The 19,041-nt window shown below is 44.2% G+C and overlaps 5 protein-coding genes and 1 long non-coding RNA gene across 10 annotated transcripts in view; 3 read left to right on the plus strand and 3 right to left on the minus strand.

Moving 5' to 3' along the window:
• Positions 1 to 109: 109 nt before the first annotated feature.
• Mau2 (Mau2 sister chromatid cohesion factor) lies at positions 110 to 2,379 on the plus strand. Its single transcript, XM_017248125.3, has 2 exons — positions 110 to 1,685; positions 1,745 to 2,379. Exons 1-2 carry the CDS (start codon positions 268 to 270, stop codon positions 2,241 to 2,243), a joined length of 1,917 nt encoding a protein of 638 aa, XP_017103614.1. The 5' UTR covers positions 110 to 267; the 3' UTR covers positions 2,244 to 2,379.
• Positions 2,380 to 2,448: 69 nt separating this feature from the next.
• On the minus strand, positions 2,449 to 4,687 carry LOC108129857 (zinc finger protein 436). The gene is made up of 3 exons (XM_017248126.3): positions 4,478 to 4,687; positions 3,299 to 4,412; positions 2,449 to 3,237 (listed from the first exon to the last, which is right to left on the minus strand). The coding sequence occupies exons 1-3, from the start codon at positions 4,595 to 4,597 to the stop codon at positions 2,570 to 2,572; spliced, it is 1,902 nt and encodes a 633-aa protein (XP_017103615.2). The 5' UTR covers positions 4,598 to 4,687; the 3' UTR covers positions 2,449 to 2,569.
• Positions 4,688 to 4,998: 311 nt separating this feature from the next.
• On the minus strand, positions 4,999 to 6,421 carry LOC108129858 (zinc finger protein OZF). Its single transcript, XM_017248127.3, has 2 exons — positions 5,757 to 6,421; positions 4,999 to 5,700 (listed from the first exon to the last, which is right to left on the minus strand). The coding sequence occupies exons 1-2, from the start codon at positions 6,323 to 6,325 to the stop codon at positions 5,049 to 5,051; spliced, it is 1,221 nt and encodes a 406-aa protein (XP_017103616.2). The 5' UTR covers positions 6,326 to 6,421; the 3' UTR covers positions 4,999 to 5,048.
• An 89-nt stretch (positions 6,422 to 6,510) lies between these two features.
• Positions 6,511 to 7,037, plus strand: LOC122321588 (uncharacterized). 2 transcript variants are annotated; one of them, XR_011443285.1, is made up of 3 exons: positions 6,511 to 6,657; positions 6,712 to 6,829; positions 6,898 to 7,037. It is a non-coding gene; the product is annotated as an uncharacterized lncRNA (long non-coding RNA). The 2 variants fall into 2 exon arrangements; XR_011443284.1 differs by having other exon boundaries at positions 6,712 to 6,840; positions 6,898 to 6,907.
• Positions 7,038 to 8,191: 1,154 nt separating this feature from the next.
• LOC108129640 (GILT-like protein 1) lies at positions 8,192 to 9,674 on the plus strand. The gene is made up of 4 exons (XM_070281612.1): positions 8,192 to 8,741; positions 8,875 to 9,165; positions 9,239 to 9,376; positions 9,485 to 9,674. The coding sequence occupies exons 1-4, from the start codon at positions 8,640 to 8,642 to the stop codon at positions 9,593 to 9,595; spliced, it is 642 nt and encodes a 213-aa protein (XP_070137713.1). The 5' UTR covers positions 8,192 to 8,639; the 3' UTR covers positions 9,596 to 9,674.
• A 114-nt stretch (positions 9,675 to 9,788) lies between these two features.
• LOC108129638 (uncharacterized) overlaps positions 9,789 to 19,041 on the minus strand; it is a 29,667-nt gene continuing 20,414 nt past the window's right edge. For 2 of the 4 annotated variants that reach the window (XM_017247793.3, XM_017247792.3), the window contains 3 exons: positions 12,063 to 12,957; positions 11,702 to 12,006; positions 9,789 to 11,636 (listed from right to left, as the gene is read on the minus strand). In XM_017247793.3, coding sequence (XP_017103282.2) covers positions 10,149 to 11,636; positions 11,702 to 12,006; positions 12,063 to 12,888 — 2,619 coding nt within the window. In that variant the 5' untranslated portion in view covers positions 12,889 to 12,957 and the 3' untranslated portion in view covers positions 9,789 to 10,148. Of the gene's footprint in view, positions 11,637 to 11,701; positions 12,007 to 12,062; positions 12,958 to 13,235; positions 13,344 to 19,041 lie in introns of those variants that run through there. The other 2 variants (XM_017247794.3, XM_017247795.3) reach the window with 2 other exon arrangements.

Here is a 19,041-nt window from a genome sequence, read left to right on the forward strand (position 1 = left end):
AAAATTTAATAAATACTAAAATTTGATTTTGCTTATTTTTTTGAATAAAAATTAAAATTATTATTTTCAACTTTATTTAAAAATAAAATATAAAATAATTCCAAATAACTGGAAAATCAGTGTCGATGAGACCGTGATATTTTAAAGAGCTTGTACCACCACTAGTCCGAGTTGTCCAACACTGGCAGCCACCACCACCGTCCGTCGCGAAATTGACAACAAAACAGAGGAGAATTTAGCGATAAACAAACATAATATTGGTCAAATATGAGCGCATCGACGAGCACGACGGCAGCGGCCTCGCAAGACGCCTGCTACATATCGCTGCTCGGTCTAGCGGAATACTTCCGCACATCGCAGCCGCCGAACATTAAGAAGTGCATCCAGTGTCTCCAGGCGCTCTTCACGTTCATGCCGCCCTCAAAGGTTGAGGCGCGGACACATCTACAAATGGGCCAGATCCTGATGGCTTACACGCAAAACATAGACCTGGCGCGCCATCATCTGGAGAAGGCGTGGAGCATATCGGAACCTTTGGCCAACTTTGATGTGAAGTTCGATACCGCCTCCCTTCTTGCTCAGCTACATCTTCAAACGGACCAGAACTCGAACCAGGCCAAGGCGATGCTCCGTCGCGCAGTTGAGTTATCCCAGCACAACGTCTACTGGCACTGTAAACTGTTGCTTCAACTAGCCCAGATCCATGCCAGCGACCGCGAATACTCATTGGCCTCCGAGCTACTGGCGGTCGGAGCGGAAAGTGCTGACGAGGCGGGCGCCACGTACCTGAAGGTGCTGTTCCTTCTCTCACGCGCCATGATACTCATGATCGAGCGCAAGACAAATGATGTGCTCGCCCTGCTCAATTCCGCCGGCCAGATTATCGACAACAACATCCCTAATCCGCACCAAAAGGAGTACCTCAAGGTGTTTTTTTTAGTCCTTCAGGTGTGCTATTACCTGGCTCTGGGTCAGGTGAAGACAGTAAAACCCAGCCTCAAACAGCTTCAAATGTCCATCCAAACGATAATGGCTCCCAATTGGCCCACGGACGAAGCCATATTCGGAGCGAACCAGCTAGAGATGTTCGTGTGGCTTCCGAAGGAGCAGCTGTATGTCCTGGTCTACTTGGTGACCGTGTCGCACTCCATGATGGCCGGTTATATGGACAAGGCGCAAAAGTACACGGAAAAGGCGCTAACCCAAATCGAAAAACTAAAACAGCAGGAAGACAAGCCAATTCTCTCCGTGTTCAAGGTGATCCTGCTGGAACATATCGTCATGTGCCGGATGGTAATGGGAAATCGTGAACTGGCCATCCGAGAGATAGCGGCCGCGAGAGACGTGTGCCTTGCGGCTCCACAGCGCAGCCTTCTACGACGCCACTCCGCCCAGCTGCACTGCCTCATCGGGCTGTATTCTATGTCCACTAGCTTCTTCGAGCATGCCGAACGCCAGTTCCTGGTGTGTGTGAGCGAAACCAACGAACGAGACCTGAAGCTGTTTGCGAACCTCAACCTGGCGATCATATACCTGCGCACTAAGCGCGACACGGACCTCAAGCAAATCCTCGACGCCGTCTCCTCAGAAAATACCAACACCTACAGCAGTCAAGCGCTAATGGGCGGGTTTTACTACGTCCAGGGACTGCACGCCTTCCACAAGAACAGCTTCCACGAGGCCAAGTTAGTTGGATGTCATTTATCTTTCTCAAAAATACCTAATCCATCATTTCTCTTTTTAGACGCTTTCTGCGCGAGACCTTGAAAATGGCCAATGCTGAGGACCTGAACCGGCTGACCAGCTGCTCGTTGGTCCTGCTCTCGCACGTATTCCTCAGCATCGGCAACTCCAAGGAGAGCATGAACATGGTGACACCGGCCATGCAACTGGCCAGCAAGATACCCGATATCCATGTCCAGCTTTGGGGCTCGGCTATCCTAAAAGATTTGCATAGAATGTCCAAGGATGTACAACATGAAAAGGATGCTTATGCCAATCATCTAAAATACTCCGAAAACCTGATTGCAGACCAACGGAAGAGCGTACAAAGCTCTCACCATGAATTAGTCAACTGGTTCCACGGTGATCCGCCGGTAACAAGTGGTCCGCCCACTACAACCGCCGTTGCCATGATCCTGCCAGACTCCTCCGCCACCGGACCTGTCCCTGTTATCGCGTCCACATCTACGGGCATGCAACAGGCGATGCAACCAGTGGGGCCTTACGGCCAGTTCTACTAGCAATGAGACGACGATGCAATTGTACCATCTAAGATTTTATTTGTATCTAAAACTAGCGACTAACTAAGTTAAGGATAAACATGTTCTACCAGTTGTGAATTTTGTCATAAACATAAAAAAACTAGCTGCTAACTAAGAGTGTCGCATCTGTTGGAAGAAATAATGGTTTTTTATCTAATGTGAGGTATTTGGAGTAATCTTATGGGAAAACAAACACGGAACCTTTAAACTAGAACAAAGATATATATTTTATATCCTTTTTATACTAATGTTAAGTAAAATTTGAGAATCTGTTCAACATCCATTCAAAACTCAACCAAAACAAATTACAGCATTAGCGCCGTCTCTGCCATTTCGTTAAGGTCTTCCTCGATACCACCACTTCCACTGCCGTTCTCCTTGTTGCTCAGCAGCGTAAAATGCACCAGTCGCTTGTCATGCTGCTCGTGTTCCGACAAATGGGATCGCATATCGGGCATGGATTTGAACTCTTCGTTACACACGGGACAGATGTAGATGCGGTCGCCCTGATGGGTGCGCTGGTGCATTTGGCAGTCGCCTCTTTGAGTGAAGGTCTTGGAGCAGAAGGGACAAACGTACGGCCGCTCACCAGTGTGCGTCCTTCTGTGATTCTTGAGCACATTCAGGGCAGTAAATCTCATGGGGCAAAGGTCGCAGGCATAGGGACGCTCCCCAGTGTGTTTTCGTTTGTGCTTGGCCAGAGAACAGCTGGTGGTGAATTTTGCCTGGCACACGTCGCACCCAAAGGGCTTATCGCCAGTGTGGGTGCGTTCATGAGAAGCCAACTCCGCCTTGGTGACGAACGAGTGCGGGCACAGATCACATTTAAAGCTCTTGGTCTCCGAGTGGCGTAGCTTGTGCTGCCTCAAGTTGGCATTCTGAGTGAAGCTCTTCCCGCAGATATTGCAAACAAACGGCTTCTCGCCGGTATGGATGCGCATGTGGTCACGTAAGGTTGAAAGCATGGTGAAGACTAGAATTTAAGATCTATGTTTAGTTGGAGACCCAAAGATTACTTGTTAAAAAAAACTCACCCTTTTGGCAAATGTTGCACTGATTACGCAGGTTTCGCTTGTGACCTTGCACCATGTGTTTGCCCAGCTGCTCTTTGGACTCGAACTGCATCCCGCATTCCGCGCAAGTATGCGTCCCATGAGTAGCCTGATGCTCGGCTAAGTGCTCCGGCGATACAAAGACCCTTTCGCACTCATTGCACTTGAAATTGCGATTTGTGCAGCCCTTCTGGCGCTTGTGAATGATCAGCGACTTTTCCAGCGCGAAGCCCGCATTGCAACGATCGCAATGGTACTTCAGTTCGGCTGCTAATGTTGCTGCGGTTGCTCCTGGAACGGTAACGGATACCGAATTCATCGATTTCCGACTGCTTTCCAATCGGATTTGTTTTGCTGGACTAGCGGTTGCTGGTGTTGATGTCTTCACTTGCTCCTCCGGCTGTGGTGCTGGTCTACGACGTGAGGTCCTCTTGGCTGGCTGGGGCTGTTCCTCTTCTTTAGCTTCTGGTTTGTTTTCCGACGTTTCTCTGACTGGTTTTTGCTGCTGAATTTGAAGCTTAGCCGCACTGTTTCTGGTGGTCACTTGGGGAGTGGGCAGTTCCACAACCTCCGGCTCACCGTCAGCCGTCTCGAATATGGCCATGTTGCACTCTCGAATCTGCTGCTCCAGTTCTTCGTCGCCTTCATAAATGACATCAGTTTGGGTGAACACCCCTTCTTTCTCGTTCTTTAAACTGTCCTGCAATTGAAGGATAATGCTCTGTGTTTTTTCCTCCGGAACATCAGTTAGCTCATAGTCGAAAACCTCTCCTTCATCTTCATCCAGGTCTTCTGGCAAATCAGGCTTCTCCAGACTGGTGTTTTGTTCGGCCTCCGCGGTGGACACTGCATCAGTTTGAGAGGAAGAGCTGCATTGGCTGGGTGACCAGTCTATCGTTTGGACACCCTGTTCCGCGGTTTCTACTGCCACTTTAGCAGACACCTTTGGGTCGGGCTCCTCTGGCAATGCGTTGGGTAACAGCTGCCTAAGTGTCCGACTGGAGTTTTCGCACTTAATCTTAAACGTATAGCAGTGGTTTATCTCGCTCAGACAGCCTAGGCATACCCTCTCCGGCAAGTTATCATTCTTCCGAGGCTATAAAAACAAAGTAAACCTTACTTAGCAGCACAGGCTTTAGGATTATCCCATTCAATGCCTACCTTTGTTTTTGTAAATTCACGCAGCATGTCTGCCAGGCAGCTACCTGATCCCCCGTCGTAAATGGACACCAGGGGACCCGAGGAGCTGAGACATGTGAGGCAAATTTTGTCAACATCCATTTTGCGAAGATATCGCGTTGGAAAACAAAATATAACAATTGGGAAACAAGCAGTAGGACCGCATTCGGGAACCGAGATTATACCTCTTAGTGGATAGGAGGAAACAAGTTTCAATAAGAAAAGGAGACCATGAATAAAAGCATCTTTTCCATAAAATAGGTAAATATTTTCTTGAAAGCTTGAATCTTTTATCCATAGTTTTAAAATCTATTCTGTTAAAGATATAAAAACCCCGATTTCATGGTAAAATTTTTGGCGGCATAGTACACACTTCACAACGCTGGTCACACTAAAATTTAAATCTTATTTTTTGTTCCCAAGTTTAATATTTTTTAGTTAGTATAAATAATCTTATTATTAAATTGTCTTTTAAAAAAAAATATCTCTCACATATAGTTATATAAAATTATATCAAAATATGCATTCCATTCTTAAATTCAACCTTATATCTTTATGAACATTCCAATTCTTGCAGCTCACTCCCACGATGTTTGCCTAGTACATGGCGCTTCAAGTGGTGCTTTTCTCGGAAGCACATTTGGCATAGCAGGCACTGGTAAGGTCGTATGTCTGTGTGGCGACGGCGATGCTTGATGAGATTATTATTGTCTGAGAAAGCCTTCGGACAGTGGGGACACTGATAGGGCTTTTCGCCTGTGTGTGTCCGGATATGCAGTGTCAGAGCTGGCTTAGAGCGGAAGCTCGCAGAGCAAACCGAACATTCATGTGGTCGTTTGCCTTTGTGGGCGTTTATATGGACTTCAAGCGCCGACTTGTTGGTGAACACCGCGCTGCAGATGGTGCATTGGTGGCGACCCCGAGGAATTAGGGGACTGGGCTCCTGCTCTGGGTGAATTAGCAGATGCGCCTTTAGATACTGCTCTTGGATGAAAGTTTGTGGGCAGTAGGGGCACTTTAAAGGTCCCTCCTCAGTGGACTGGCACTTATGCATGTCCAGCCCACGGCTGGTGGAGAAAACCTTCAAGCAAACGGGGCACTCCACAGCGGAGTTATTAGTTTTGAAGCATTGATGTTGGTCCAAATCTGTTTTAAACAGGAATCTTTCCCCGCAAGTCTTGCAACAGTGCGAATTGGTGTGAATTCTGAAAAATTAAATGATAATTACTGTATTATCTTTTGATCCTTATATTAGACTTACTTCATATGATCTATTAGATTTCTTTGGCGTTGAAACACATTAACGCAGAGATCGCACTTAAATAACTTGGATACATCTATTTTGGAGTTTTTCAGAATTGGCTCTGTTGTTTTTAAAACTTTATTTTTGGCTGCAGTTTTCCTCGTTTTCTGAGTTTTGATCGGCACTTCATCTTTGAACCATATTTCCTCACTAATAATAACTTCCGGCTCTTCCTGTTGCGAATCCATGGGAAGGTTATCTAACTCCAGTTTTTTAACAATGAAAAGCTCTTCTGCATCGGCCTCTTCTTTGGTTTCCTGTTGCTTGGTAATCGCCAAATAGAAGTCTTCATTGCTCCGTTCGCATTTGAGTTTGAACCTGTACGCTGTCTGGGCATCCAGTACACAGGTCATGCAAATATTCTGCGGCAGAGAATCTCCAGGATGTAATTGGACGTTGGCGCACACCGCAATCATGTCGGCCAAGCTGGGTTCCAGCTCTCCATTGAACCAACACTGCTGTCGCTTGTCAAAAATACCAACAAGAGTCACGGAGTTGGAGCCACAAATGCGACACAACTGGTCCATGTTCTGGGTTGACCTTTATTTTAACAATTATGTGCATAAAGGAAGTAGAATCTGTTTACTTATTGTCGGCAGCTTAATGGAAATGGTACCAGACGTCGTGACTTTTCCAAATGCATCGATAGTAATCGATAAGTTATTTTCGACTTCGCGCTCTTTGGTATTCAAAAGTTAATTAAGCTTGACCAATTGAGTTATAATTTGTTCTCCATAGAAGCACTTTGTATTCGTCTGTTTCTTTTGAGTTGGCCGTTAATATGAAAGGGCTATTTTTAATCATTTCTATTTTTGTAGTTTTTTCAAAAGTTTCGAAATCTACAAATTCAACTCAAAAGGTTTTAATTTTAAATATATTGTTTAAGTAATCTAATAAATTTTTCAAAAACCAGCTGCACATGATAGTGTTGTACGAGTCTCTTTGTCCGGATTCTGCAGATTACTTCAAAAACTTTTTGCCAGTTTTTAGAAAACTTCATCAGTATATCGATTTAAAACTAGTTCCATTTGGTAAAGCTAATGTAGGAAAGATAATCTAACTTTTTTTGAATGTATTTATATTTTAATATTACTTTCAGTTTAAAAAACAACAATGTCAGCATGGCAAGCGGGAATGTTTGGGCAATCAAATTCAGGATTGTGTTCTCCACCGAAAACTTAAGCCCTTACAAAAAGTTAGATTTGTCGCCTGCCAATTTGCAAAAAAGGGTGTCACTGAAAAAAATACACAGTGTGCCAAGTCAAAATCTACACGCCGGTGGATTTTCGAATGCACTAAGCCTAATGGTGATTGGATAAAATACCAAAAGGAGTCGGAAAGAATTACCAATTTGTATAAATTTACCAATATTCCAGCCATTGTTTATAATGGAGTTTGTACCAAAGACACCTTAAAATATTTCTTAAAAATAATATGTTTTTCTTTTATTAGAAATTTGACCCAAGCCTGCAAGATGAAGCTACAGGTAACATATCGCAGAGTATTTGGAAACAGTTAACAAGAATTGGAATCAAAAAGCCCGGACATTTTTAAACAAAACGATTTTTAACGATTTTAAAATAAATTTAAAAAATTTCCGTATAGCTAAACCGACCATTTTATAAAAAAGTTTCAGTCCAGAACCAGTAAGCATCAAAATAACTATTTCTCTAGAGTACTCAATATGGAAATATCCTTTGTATCTCAATCTACTCGAAAATCTTGCTAAAAGATACTAGAAGAAATAAATAAAAATAAACCAAATGTAAGATTTCCCGGGAGCTTTGCCCAATTAGATTTTTTGCCAAATTTTCTGGAGGATCCCCTTTAAAATGTGGAAAATGCATAGGGGTCACAATATGGCCCACACCGAAGGCTATATCTTTGCCAAAAACCATCCGATTCTTGAGCGGAATACCTTAAATGATTTCTGGATCGATTCTCCATCGACCTGCATCAAAATCTGGGAACAAATTATTTTTTAGATTTTTTGTCAAATTTTCTATAGGATCCCCTTCAAAATGTGGAAAATGCATTTGGGTCACAATACGGCCTACACCGAAGGCTATATCTTTGCCAAAAACCATCCAATTGTTGAGCGGAGTACCTTAAATGATTTCTGGATCGATTCTCCATCAATCTGCATAAAAATCTGGAAACGAATTATTTTTTAGACTTTTTGTCAAATTTTCTGGAGGATTCCCTTCAAAATGTTGAAAATGCATGAAGGACACAATACGGTCTACACCGAAGGCTATATCTTGCCAAACGTCATCCGATTCTTGAGCGGAAAACTTTAAATGGTTTGTAGATCGATTCTCCATCGATCTGCAGCAAATCGATCTATATTATATATATGTATTAGTCCCCTACAATATACATTTTTGTATCAATTTAAACAAATCTACTTTATTTGTTTTAAGTTCGATAAACTCTCAAAATTAAGTATAAATATTCATATAAGAAACATCAAAGAGTTCTTTCCCCATGTGTGCAGTTAGTCGGAGGTGCGAATTTCTATGTTTTAGCGTCCATCCGCTAGTTTAAGCTTTTTTCTTCGCGTTTTAAGCTGATTCAAGAAACCGGCTCATGCGAGAATGCCTCCGAGAGGGGTAAAACGGCTCTCCCTGGGTCCAGTTCGGAGCTGGCCAAAATTAAACACCAAAAGTGACAAAACGGCGCTCAGTTGTTGAACTAAAATCGAATCCGACGGTCGCATAAACTTGGGCTTGGGCTTGGCATTCGGGCGTTAAAAACCTTCGCTTTCAAACCCCATCGAAGGCCAATCGATTTGCGCTATATCAGCTACATCAGCTCAAATTATATTTAAAAAAACAAGAAATGCTAAAGTTTACCAGTGTTCTTAGCCTGTTCTTGCTGATCCAGGGCTTTTGTTGGGCCAAGATCCAGGATGAGCCCAGGGAGAAGCGACAAACGGAAAAGGTTAGTTTATAAAGAGAAACACTACTAAATCCCTAGAAATTGTCTGAATTATAGTATGTTCATTTATTCAAAATAATTCGAACTTAAAAGTTTTAAATAAGACCCCACAACAATCCCCCTAAATCCTTTCCAGCTGCACATAACGCTCCTGTACGAGTCCCTTTGTCCGGACAGCCGGAACTTCATGCACCAACTGGGACCCGTGTACGAAGAGTTCCAGGACTATATCGACATCCTGCTGGTGCCCTTCGGCAAGTCGCAGTCAGAACAAAATGGAGCCATTTTCCATTGCCAGCACGGACCGGCAGAGTGCCAGGGCAACAGACTCCAGAGTTGCGTCATCAACAGCACCGGAAACCAGGCGGCCCAGGTGAAATTTGTGATTTGTCAGATGCTGGCACCGGACTACTCCCGCGTCGATCAGGTACTTTCACCTTGCCGGACTCCGTTGAAGTGTTTGGCCAGCTGATTAACGTTATTGTTCCCTATCTGAGTAGTGCGCCAGCGAGGCGGGACTGATCACCGACGTGGACCACTGTGTGACCAGCGAAACGGGGACCAAGTTGCAGCTTCAGGCCGAGCTGGTGACCAAACGCTACAGTCCGAGCTTCGTTCCCACCATCGTCTACAATGGCGTAAGTAGTCGATCCACTACTGATCGCATCCATCGATCTCTCAATTCGATCCAATCGTAATCGAATGCATTTAACTGGTTTTCTTGTTTTCGTTTCCACATTCAACAGGTATTCGATCAGCAGCTGCAGGACCATTCGATCCGCGATTTCCGTGGCACGGTCTGCCACATGTTGCGTCAACAAAACTTGCTGCCCAGCGGCAACACAATCTGCCAGTAGATCCACTAAAATGTAATGTTCACAATGTAACTGCCACAAGTTTGGAATGTAAATTAAAATTCAGAAACTGGTTTTTTTTCATTGAACAAGAATATGCGAGTGTTTTGGGGTGCATTTTTAGACTTTAAGATTTCAAGGCTTAACAAAGGGATACTCTTCTTCCCAAATGGTGGCATAAGAAACAATCTTTTCTCAGATAATAATTTATATTCATACATAAGATACAGTTCATCAATTAAAATCGCGTAAATATATATAGTACATGCAGGGCTTAGGGCATCTAGTTTATATACAAAACTCATACAATATAAATTCATTATGGATTTGGGAGTGGATAATGGGGGAATGGGAAGATGAGGGACTATCGTTAGGTCTTCCTCTCGATAAACCAACAACAAATGACTTATGGACTATCAACTAATGATTAACTATAGCTACGATTTAAATTTCTTGCACTTTGCTTGGTTTTGTTGCTGTGGTCGCTGACGGGTGTGCAGAAATAACAATTTGTAGACGGGTTTCCGTTGTGATTTCAAGGGTTAAAGCATTTCATTTAGACGGCGGTGCCGGGAGCCTTTCCAGCGGACGATGCCGTGGACCCGGCGGTGGCCACATTGAGACTAAGGGATCGGCGCGGTGCCGGCTTAGGCGGAATCTTCGGCTTGGCGGTTGGAATCTTCGATAGAGTCTGATGACTGGTGACAGGCTGTTGCTGTTGAGGGACGGGTTGTTCCTTTTCCTTCTCCTGGAACTCCACGTAGCCGGACTCATCGCTGTCCGAGTCGTCGCCCTGGATGGCTCGGTCATTTCTCTCCTGCTTGTCGCTGCCGGAATCGCTGTGCTTCAGCGTGATGCTGCTGGAGCTACTGTAATTGGTGGCATCGCCGCTGCTGTTGTGGCGCAGCTGCTGCTCCAGTCTTTGGTAGATCATCATCTGCTCCAGCACCTGCGCCTGCGCCTGCTCCAGCTCCAGATCATCCCCCTGCTGCAGTTGCCCGGGATCATTGTTCCGCTTGGCATTGTTGTACTCTTCGTGGTTGGCGTTTGTGACAGTGCTAGCTGTTTCGCAGCCGCTGGATATGGATCCCTCATCGCTGTCCGGGCTGGGCATTCCCTGTCCATTCGCGGATCCTCCACCTACGCCGGCAGCCGCCGAACTGCTGGCTGTGGTAGAGCTGGAGGCATTGGAGGAAATCGACGACTGCGCCTGGTGGCGGTACTGCAGGCTGGCCTGATCGCTGGCACGCATTTTACGCATGGAGCTGCGGTGCAGCATGGTCAGCATGGCCGCATGCCGGAAGTAGTGATCCTCGTCTGCATCGTCCAGGAAATCCTCTTCCCCGTCGCTGCACACTCCACTGCGGCGCAGGGTGGGCTCATTTGCGTAGTCCGCCTCCGGATCCGCACTGGGATCGCTGTTGATGGTGGGCAGCAGGCTCAGCGGTTCACCATCCTCCTCCTCCTCCTTCAGGTCGCTGAGGCTCATCATGCTCTGACTGCCCTGCTTATGGAGCTGCATGTCGAAGTAGGGGAGCAACTCAGTGCTCAGGGTTGGTTCGAACTTCAGCAGCTTCTCGAAGTCATCCGAATCGGAGCCTTCGTTAGCCGGAATTATCGCAGATGCTGCTGCCTTTTGTGACTCCTCCTCCTCCTCCAGGGACATGTGGGAGCTGCAGCAGAGTGAGGATGCCTGAATCTTTCCAGTTCTCCGGATGGAGTGACCGCGACGACAACGACGCCTGCCCAGCGTCATGGCCGGGTAGAGGGAGTCTTTCTGACAGCAGGGCTTCATCTCCGGCTCGTTAGTGTCCTCGATCTCGTCACCCTCCTCTTCGCCGATGGCCTCCTCGATGGCCATCAGTTTGGGGGCCGACTTGGAGCGCTCCAAGGGGGGTCGGTAGTTGTTGCCGCCGACGCTCAGCATGATCTTGCGGCGCGGCAAGCTCGGGTTGTCGTAGACGGCGTTGGCCAGGCTGAGGCGAGCGTTTTGCTTCAGAATTTTCTCGCGTTTAAATTCACGCAAAGCACTCTCGAGGTTCTCCTGTAAAAATAGTAATCCTTTAGTGATATCACATCTAAAAGAGGAAGGAATATCCTGCCACTTACCCTCAGCGTATCGCATATATCCTGGGCTATCTTCTCCTTGCTGCAGAGCACCGCATGGCATCGCAGCTCGTGCTTCAGTTTCCTGCCCTCATGCCGGTAGATCCAGCAAAAGACCCGCGGATAGTTCTTCGGGGCACAGCAGTAGGTGATCCTGTGGGCCCAGTACTCCGTAAGACCATGCTGCCGGGTGGTGGCCTTCAGACCCGAGGCGCACACCTTCAGTCGCATGATCACGTCCGGCTTGGAGTGCTGGGTGTAGTTGCGCCACAAAGTGTTCAGCTGCTTCTCCACGCAACCCTCACCTGCTAAGGTTGGAGTATTAGTTTATACTTTTAGTTAAAACTCGGACATTTCGACTCACCCTTGGCCCAACCAGTGAGCACGTTCCCCAGATACGAGACCTTGAACTCCGGATCGGGCGTACTGATGTCCACGCTGTGTGTACGCTTCCAGAGCTTGCCCAGGCTGCGGGTCAGAGTGCGAATGGCTTTGGAGCTGGGCTGCTCGTGGCCAGCCGTGCGGCCGACATGCTCCTGCCGGCTGCCGTACAGCAGATCCCGCGAGTCCGTGGTCAGCGTGATGACATTGGTCACTCGAACAGAGTCATCACCGCCGGCAATGTCTCCGTCCTCCTTGGACACCCGCTTGAAGCGCTCCAGGTAGGGTCCTGCCCGGCCGCGCCTTCCGCTGTAGGTGTTGAACTTTCCGCCCTCGGATCCGCTGGCCAGACGCTTCTGCTCCTGCTTCTCGAACTTCTTGGCGTTGTAGGTGTTGCCCAGCAGCCGGGCCAGACTGTTGCTCTTGACGAACTTGTGCTGCCTGGGCGGCGTACCAATCGGCACCGGCGGCAGCGGGGCAACGATTGTGGAGGTGGTCGTGGTCTCCACCTCATCCTGGGACTTGCTCTGACTCAGTTTCTTGCTGCTGCTCCCGAAATGGAAGAGGGTGCGACGCTCCTTGGACTTTTTCAGGGTGTTGCTGTTTGGTTCGATGTTTGGTGTTGCTGTTGCTGCTTCTGATGTTGCTTCTGTTGTGGTTGGTGCTTTGGTGTTTTGGATGACCGCCTGACTCACGCTTCGCAGATCTCCATACTCGTTGTTGTTGTTGTGTTTGGCCACAATGAAGTCTACCTCATCTCGACCCTCCATGGGGGCTGGGGACTGGGCGTTATTGCTGCTGTCTGCCATATCGAGGACTATATCCGACCAATATCCGTTCGTAATTGGCTACCCAAGGAGCATGTTTAATGAGCCGATCTGCGGATAAAACGAAAACAGTATACAATTAGCATTATGCAAATGAACCAAACCTAAACCGATTAAATGGGCCTGCTAAAATATTAATTGCTCAATAATTCCGTTTTTGAGGATCACTTGATGGAAATTTTTCCAAACCACACAATTAGCACAATTAAAAAAACAAAATACACAGTTAATAGTTAATACACCTCTAATTACATTATTTAATACCGCTTTCTTCGCCCCCTTCTCACAAGTGGATCTAGGAAAGAGCTAAATTACAAAGTTTTACCCACACTTTCACCCATCATCGAGTACAATTCGCACTCGAATGACTGCCACCAATTCACACCCGAACCCTCGAAAGGCCGATTTGAAGTGTGCTTTTCCGCAACTGCGTCTAAAAAAGTGTCAACTGAGCCGAGCGACTCTACTAATAAATTACCCCCATGATTAACACTCGGGGGGCCCCAGCTGTAAAATCTTTTTATGCCAGGTCTCGTGTTATTTTTTGTTTCTCACAACCCCACAGTATGCAAATGTTTACGGTATTATAATTGCTATTTTTTTGTAAATTGTTGCACTGTTATTGTTTTGGAAAATGCCACACGACGTTTTGTTTTCACATTATTCAGATGGCAGATTGTTTGCTAAAAAGCCAGTTCAAGATACAGCTATCAAGAGTCATTAAGTACGAGTATTAAATGCCTGAAAGGCACTTAGTGGGCTGAGAGAGGCGCCAGTTTGGTTACAGAACCATCATGTAACACACCGCCTATATTTATTTTTGAATTGGTAATTTATTTCAAGGCAATTGCTTCTGTTTCTAAGCCAAAACTCGACTAATCACTCACGTAGCTGGGGACTATCTGCGGTCAGAAGAACATCAGTTAACATCAACCCATAACCAGGTCTAATCTCACCCAACCTGCAGGGCTATCTAATCGTGTCGGATATTTGCTATTTTGTATGACTCTGATTTTTATTGCCACCATTAAGCTGCACAGAGCAGAGCTCGTGATTTAGAAATATTAAAAGTGTTCTGCGGCAAAGGAATTTATGGTAATTTACGGCCAAGTGTCTCGAATTCATAGGAAGTCGATAGCCGATCCGAAATGCAATACGACAGCCAGATAGCCATATAAGCCATAACCATATGCTGTGGCTTGGCACTGCCTCTTGGCCTCGGACAAAAGGCAAATGGTCAGGTCTATTGGCCATATCATTAGTGGGTTTTATATGCAATGACCTTGGCTGTCTGCAGGTGGCTTTGGGGAGTCAATAAAATGGCTGGCTTTCACTTTTCCGTGTCTTCGACTTCCATTTATGAGTTGGTTTTTTTTTTGTTTTTTTTGTAATGTTAATGTCACCCACCCGCCAACTCCATTCATAGATGCAAAACAAATATGAGAAAGCCCAGTAGTTGTTGGTATCCACCACCACCCATCCCTTGGGGCAATGACATCGCTGGCATCGTCATTCTCCGTCAGTTTTCTCCTCCATGATCAGCGCAAAGCAAAGAAAGCGCGCTGAATTTGTACAAAAAATAAAATAAAAAATAATATTAAAAAAAACTAAATAATTGTTTTGTATAGTGGACTGCCCTGCCCTGCCCCACCCATTATCATTTATGCTTCTTTGTATGGCTTCGTTTCCCCTTTGTCCATAATTGCAAGCCTCGGTATTGTGCGTGAGCGCGCAATTTAAAACCCCAACTCACATTAAACGAAATACGAAAATTAAATAAGAAAAAAAAAAGCATACATATATAAGAAAAATATAGTACTTTTTACCGGGGTACTGGTGAAAAAATAATGCAAAAAGCGTAATGAGGAAGTGTTGCCAAGTGGACAGTTTTGTGGGCAAAATGGTAATCAAATAGCCAGGAGCGGTTTAGACCTCCGGGGGGAAGGGCTTTCGATGAAGTGAAATTTAACAACTGTGATGTGATTAGCGTCGAAGAACTTTTTTGTGCATTTAACGATTAGGAAAGTGAGACTGTAATTTACTCGAAATACCCACGAGTCATTAATAAAAACTTTTACTTAATACAACGATCATTTGGCTACCTTTTGATTGATCATCGTGGCTCTTATAATTTGGTAAACGCTTTTAATTTATTTATTTGATATTTATATTTCTATTTCGGTTGCCATTTGCCAGTTTTTTGTTTGTTTTTTGTTGGATTCCTTTGTCCAGACAATGGCTGGGAGAGAAACTTGCCAAGTCATTTATCAAAATGTATTTTTAACCATTTTTTATTCTTTTTTTGTTTTTTGGGCTTAGCTGTTAACAGCTAAATTTGCGTTTGCTTCCCAAAACTGCCCAAACAACCCAAACTGGGCTGTTTCCGAGGCTGCTTAAAATGCAAAAAGCCACAGCCAACAGCAACGACATCAAAGCTATTTGTTTGGAGACCAAACACTTGAAAGTTCTCAATAGACCAGACCTGGCCGCAGAGTTGAACATAAAATGCAATTTATTATTGTTAAGAGCTCAACGAGATGGAGATGGAGGCCCGCAGCGAAGATACAGTGCAGACTCGAGTGAAGAAAACTATCAAGTCTATGCATCTTAAATCATTGCAGAGTGTATCTACTGTACCTCACAGGTGCAATGATTGGTTGTTGTTGTTGGTGGCATGTCTAGCATAAACTGTGTCAACAGCAAATTCGAAAAAGTTGATTCTAATGTTTGCCTAGTGTAGGCCAAGCCACACTACCAAAAGCAAAAATATCAATTTAGCCATGGTCCTCCGCCCCTCCCATACCTGTATGTGTACCTGGCCAATGTCAGGTTAAATAAATCGTAAATTCTTAGCCAACCGTCTAAGGCACGTTGAGATCTCGAGTTGGGTTCTCCAGCAACCCAAGAATGTCTCAAAAAAAAAAATTAAACAGTTTCGCAATTCGTATTTTTTATTTATTTATTTTTATAACATTTTTTTGGGCATGTGTGTCATGCGCTTTTGTCGCCTCAGAAATGAAGGTATAGGAGTCATATAGAGAGTACGAAGGAAGTCTTTTTTTGTTTCAGTCATCTCTGTACGTGCGAACGCATCGGAATGCATTTAATTGAACGCCTGAATAAGCCAATAATGTATGCCATACATTTGTATAGAATTATATTATTGGTAATTGATTGAATTGGCAACAAACACACCTTTCAAGCGAGGCGCAAAAACCAGGTTTCCAGCCAGCATTGCAGTTGTGTTTGTTATTCGGAAAGATACTGGTTAGATTTCAAGAAGAAAACAGTTTCTTAAGAACCACTGAAGAAACCACCATAGAACTAATTAAAAAAACATACGGGCAGGGAGTTTTTTTTCCCTAAAAAAATAAAACCAAAACGTTTTATTCGCATAATTATGCCATTACAAACAATCCACACAAGAACAATATTCAGATTACTTATCCACCTCCTCCACCATGAGAGGTTATCGGGGTTCCGACACGAGCTTACTTTGAAAAGAAATTAAAAATTCAGTTCTCATCTCACACCGAAAACAAAGAAACCAAATGACATTGACTTTTGTTAGCCTTTTTTTTTGGGCCACTCCACTGACAATAAAGAAAAATTCACTTGAATTCGGAGTTTAAAAGCTCAGGGGAGGCATCTGGGGAGGCAATTAATAGTGTAAAGAACCCCGTGCAATTTGTTTTAATTCTGTTTATAGACAGAAATAAAGTAAATTATCCCATAAAAGAGGCAACAACAAATTGGCAAGTTAGAATATCCGAAGTTGTGGAGATTTACGAGGCTATGTTTCAGTTTAATGCGATGGTTTTTTTTTGGCCAAGAGCCGGGCAACAAGTAGCCGGTTAATGGGGCTGGAGCTGGGGCTATGGTTGGGCTAATTGAGTGGAGAAGGTAGCCCCAGCAGCAGGTTTTTGTTTTACAAATTATATATATTTTTTTATGCCTGCGTAATTCTCTTTTTTTTTATTTTTTGAATATAAATTTCTTGCCTTTTTTTGAAAGTGAATGCCTTGACATCATTTTGTTTCGGTTTATTATTTTTACTTTTTCGTCGAAACCTTTATTGAAAACTGCGTATTGCAAACCCCCATATTCTGCTCTATAATTTATGCATATTTGCTCGGCAGACTACAAAAACAGAAACCTCTTAGCCAGGCAAACAATGTGGCTTTAAAAGAATTATCTGCCTAAGACAAGATAAATATTTTTGCATGAAAATTATTTAATTAAAGTGCTCCGGGCACTCTGTTTGGGTTTTGGGTGAAAGTTAAGCTTCTCGGATATTTGGCTAATTATTATTAAAGATATTTCTCCAAGCTGTTGTTTGGCAAATAGAGAAACACGTCAACAGAGACTTCCCGTACACAATGGGCTTTTTTTTGTAGGCGTGCCGAGTAAAAAAGCCTTTAAATTGTTTGTCATCGCCCCCAACCCTTTGAAGGGGCGTTCGAAAATTTATTAGCGCCCGGAAAATGCCGTCTAAGCGGGTTAATTGAGCAATAACAAAATGCAAAACATGCTAAAAATGCAAAATGATGCCTAATGTGTGTTTTGTATGCGTTTACACAACTGCCTAGTCGGCAGCCACAATAACAATTGCATTCTCCAGCACCAGCAACAGCAACAGCAAACAGCAATGCAACATTTCAAAGTTGCAACAAAAGTGTTTGGTAATCACGGCAGCTTAGAAGCCCACCACCACCACCTGCTTCGCAAACAAACAAAATTCGCCGGCCAATAGACCGAAAGACTTGGGTAAACAAATCATATAAGAGATTTGGATTTCAGATCTTGTAAATAATAATGGTGATTGCTGGCAATTAAATTTTATTTTTGGCAAGCTGCGGCTAATTAGCGTGAGATGTGGGGAAGCTGTGAGGCAACTGCAGAGCCCACTCCGAGTTGGACGTTTGACATTTGGCCAGATGGCTGCAGTTGCCACATTGTTAATTGACTTTCGAGCCCAGTTAGTGGAGTATGATTCGATTGTCGGCCTTTGCTGTTTTTTAATTAAGTTTTTCTTCCAGCCCATAGGGGTCTTAAGTCTTAAGTCTTAAGACTGTCCCGAGGCGGTAAAAGTTGGCCAGTTGGAATTAAAATTATCGGCTTATGGTTTGAAATATATTTTTCACTCAACCGATCCCACAGATGGATTAGTTAGGCAATACTATTAGAAAACAAAACCAAAGTACAAGTATTTCAGACACGGAACTGGTCTTTCTAAGTACCCCGACTTAGTAGGCTGGTCACTGCGGCCCCCAAACTCCTCGGCATTTCGTATTCACGCCCAGCCACATCCCGATTACCCAGGCCATCCAACCACTTATTCATTCAAATCATGGCACCGGCGTCTAATGATGAATGCCATAAATAAAAGGCTCAAGAACGCTCGGCTTTAGCACGATTCCAGCTTTATTTATCACCTCACCGCTAAACACAAAACTCAAAAGCCGAAAATCAAAACCAAAATTGATCGCAAAATCAAATATTAAAATGCAAACTAGACAACATCGAAAAGAAAGGGGAATCTCAAAAAAATATGATTGCTACTGCTGCTGGAAATTAATAAAATTTGGTATAATTATAATAAATTCAAGAGTGTGCATCATCGATTAATAAAGTCTCTTGAGTCAACTTGTTCAACTGGTAGAGCCACAAAACAAAAAAAAAGAATTGATTAAATCGAATTTATTATTCTAACAGAATCCATTATAAAGCTAACGATTACACGGGACAGGTTGGGCTGGACAGGTTATCCTCTCAATAAGCGGAAAGTGAAAATTAATCGCCCGGATGGCTCGATGGCAAATATTTACAGCCATGGTAGGGAAGGTGTGTTCCTGTCGTCTCTGTCGTTTTGTAAACAACATTTTTCTACAATTAGAGAAGGAATCGCCTTACAATTCGCCAGTGATCAAATGGCTAAGGAATGGCGTCGTAACATTGCCGAGGTGGTCTGTAGGTCTGGAATATATGTATACCTGGTGTTCTTTTCTGGTTTGCCAGATGACTTCATGGTTGGCCAAAGGGCTGTCATCATTATTATTATTGTTTTATGTACTGCCATCAATGAGCTTGTCCCCAGACATGTTTGTGAATAAATAATAGATGGATTCTTGCATA

This window comes from Drosophila bipectinata, chromosome 3R (genome assembly GCF_030179905.1).
Source record: "Drosophila bipectinata strain 14024-0381.07 chromosome 3R, DbipHiC1v2, whole genome shotgun sequence".
In the NCBI taxonomy this organism is placed as follows: Eukaryota; Metazoa; Arthropoda; class Insecta; order Diptera; family Drosophilidae; genus Drosophila; species Drosophila bipectinata.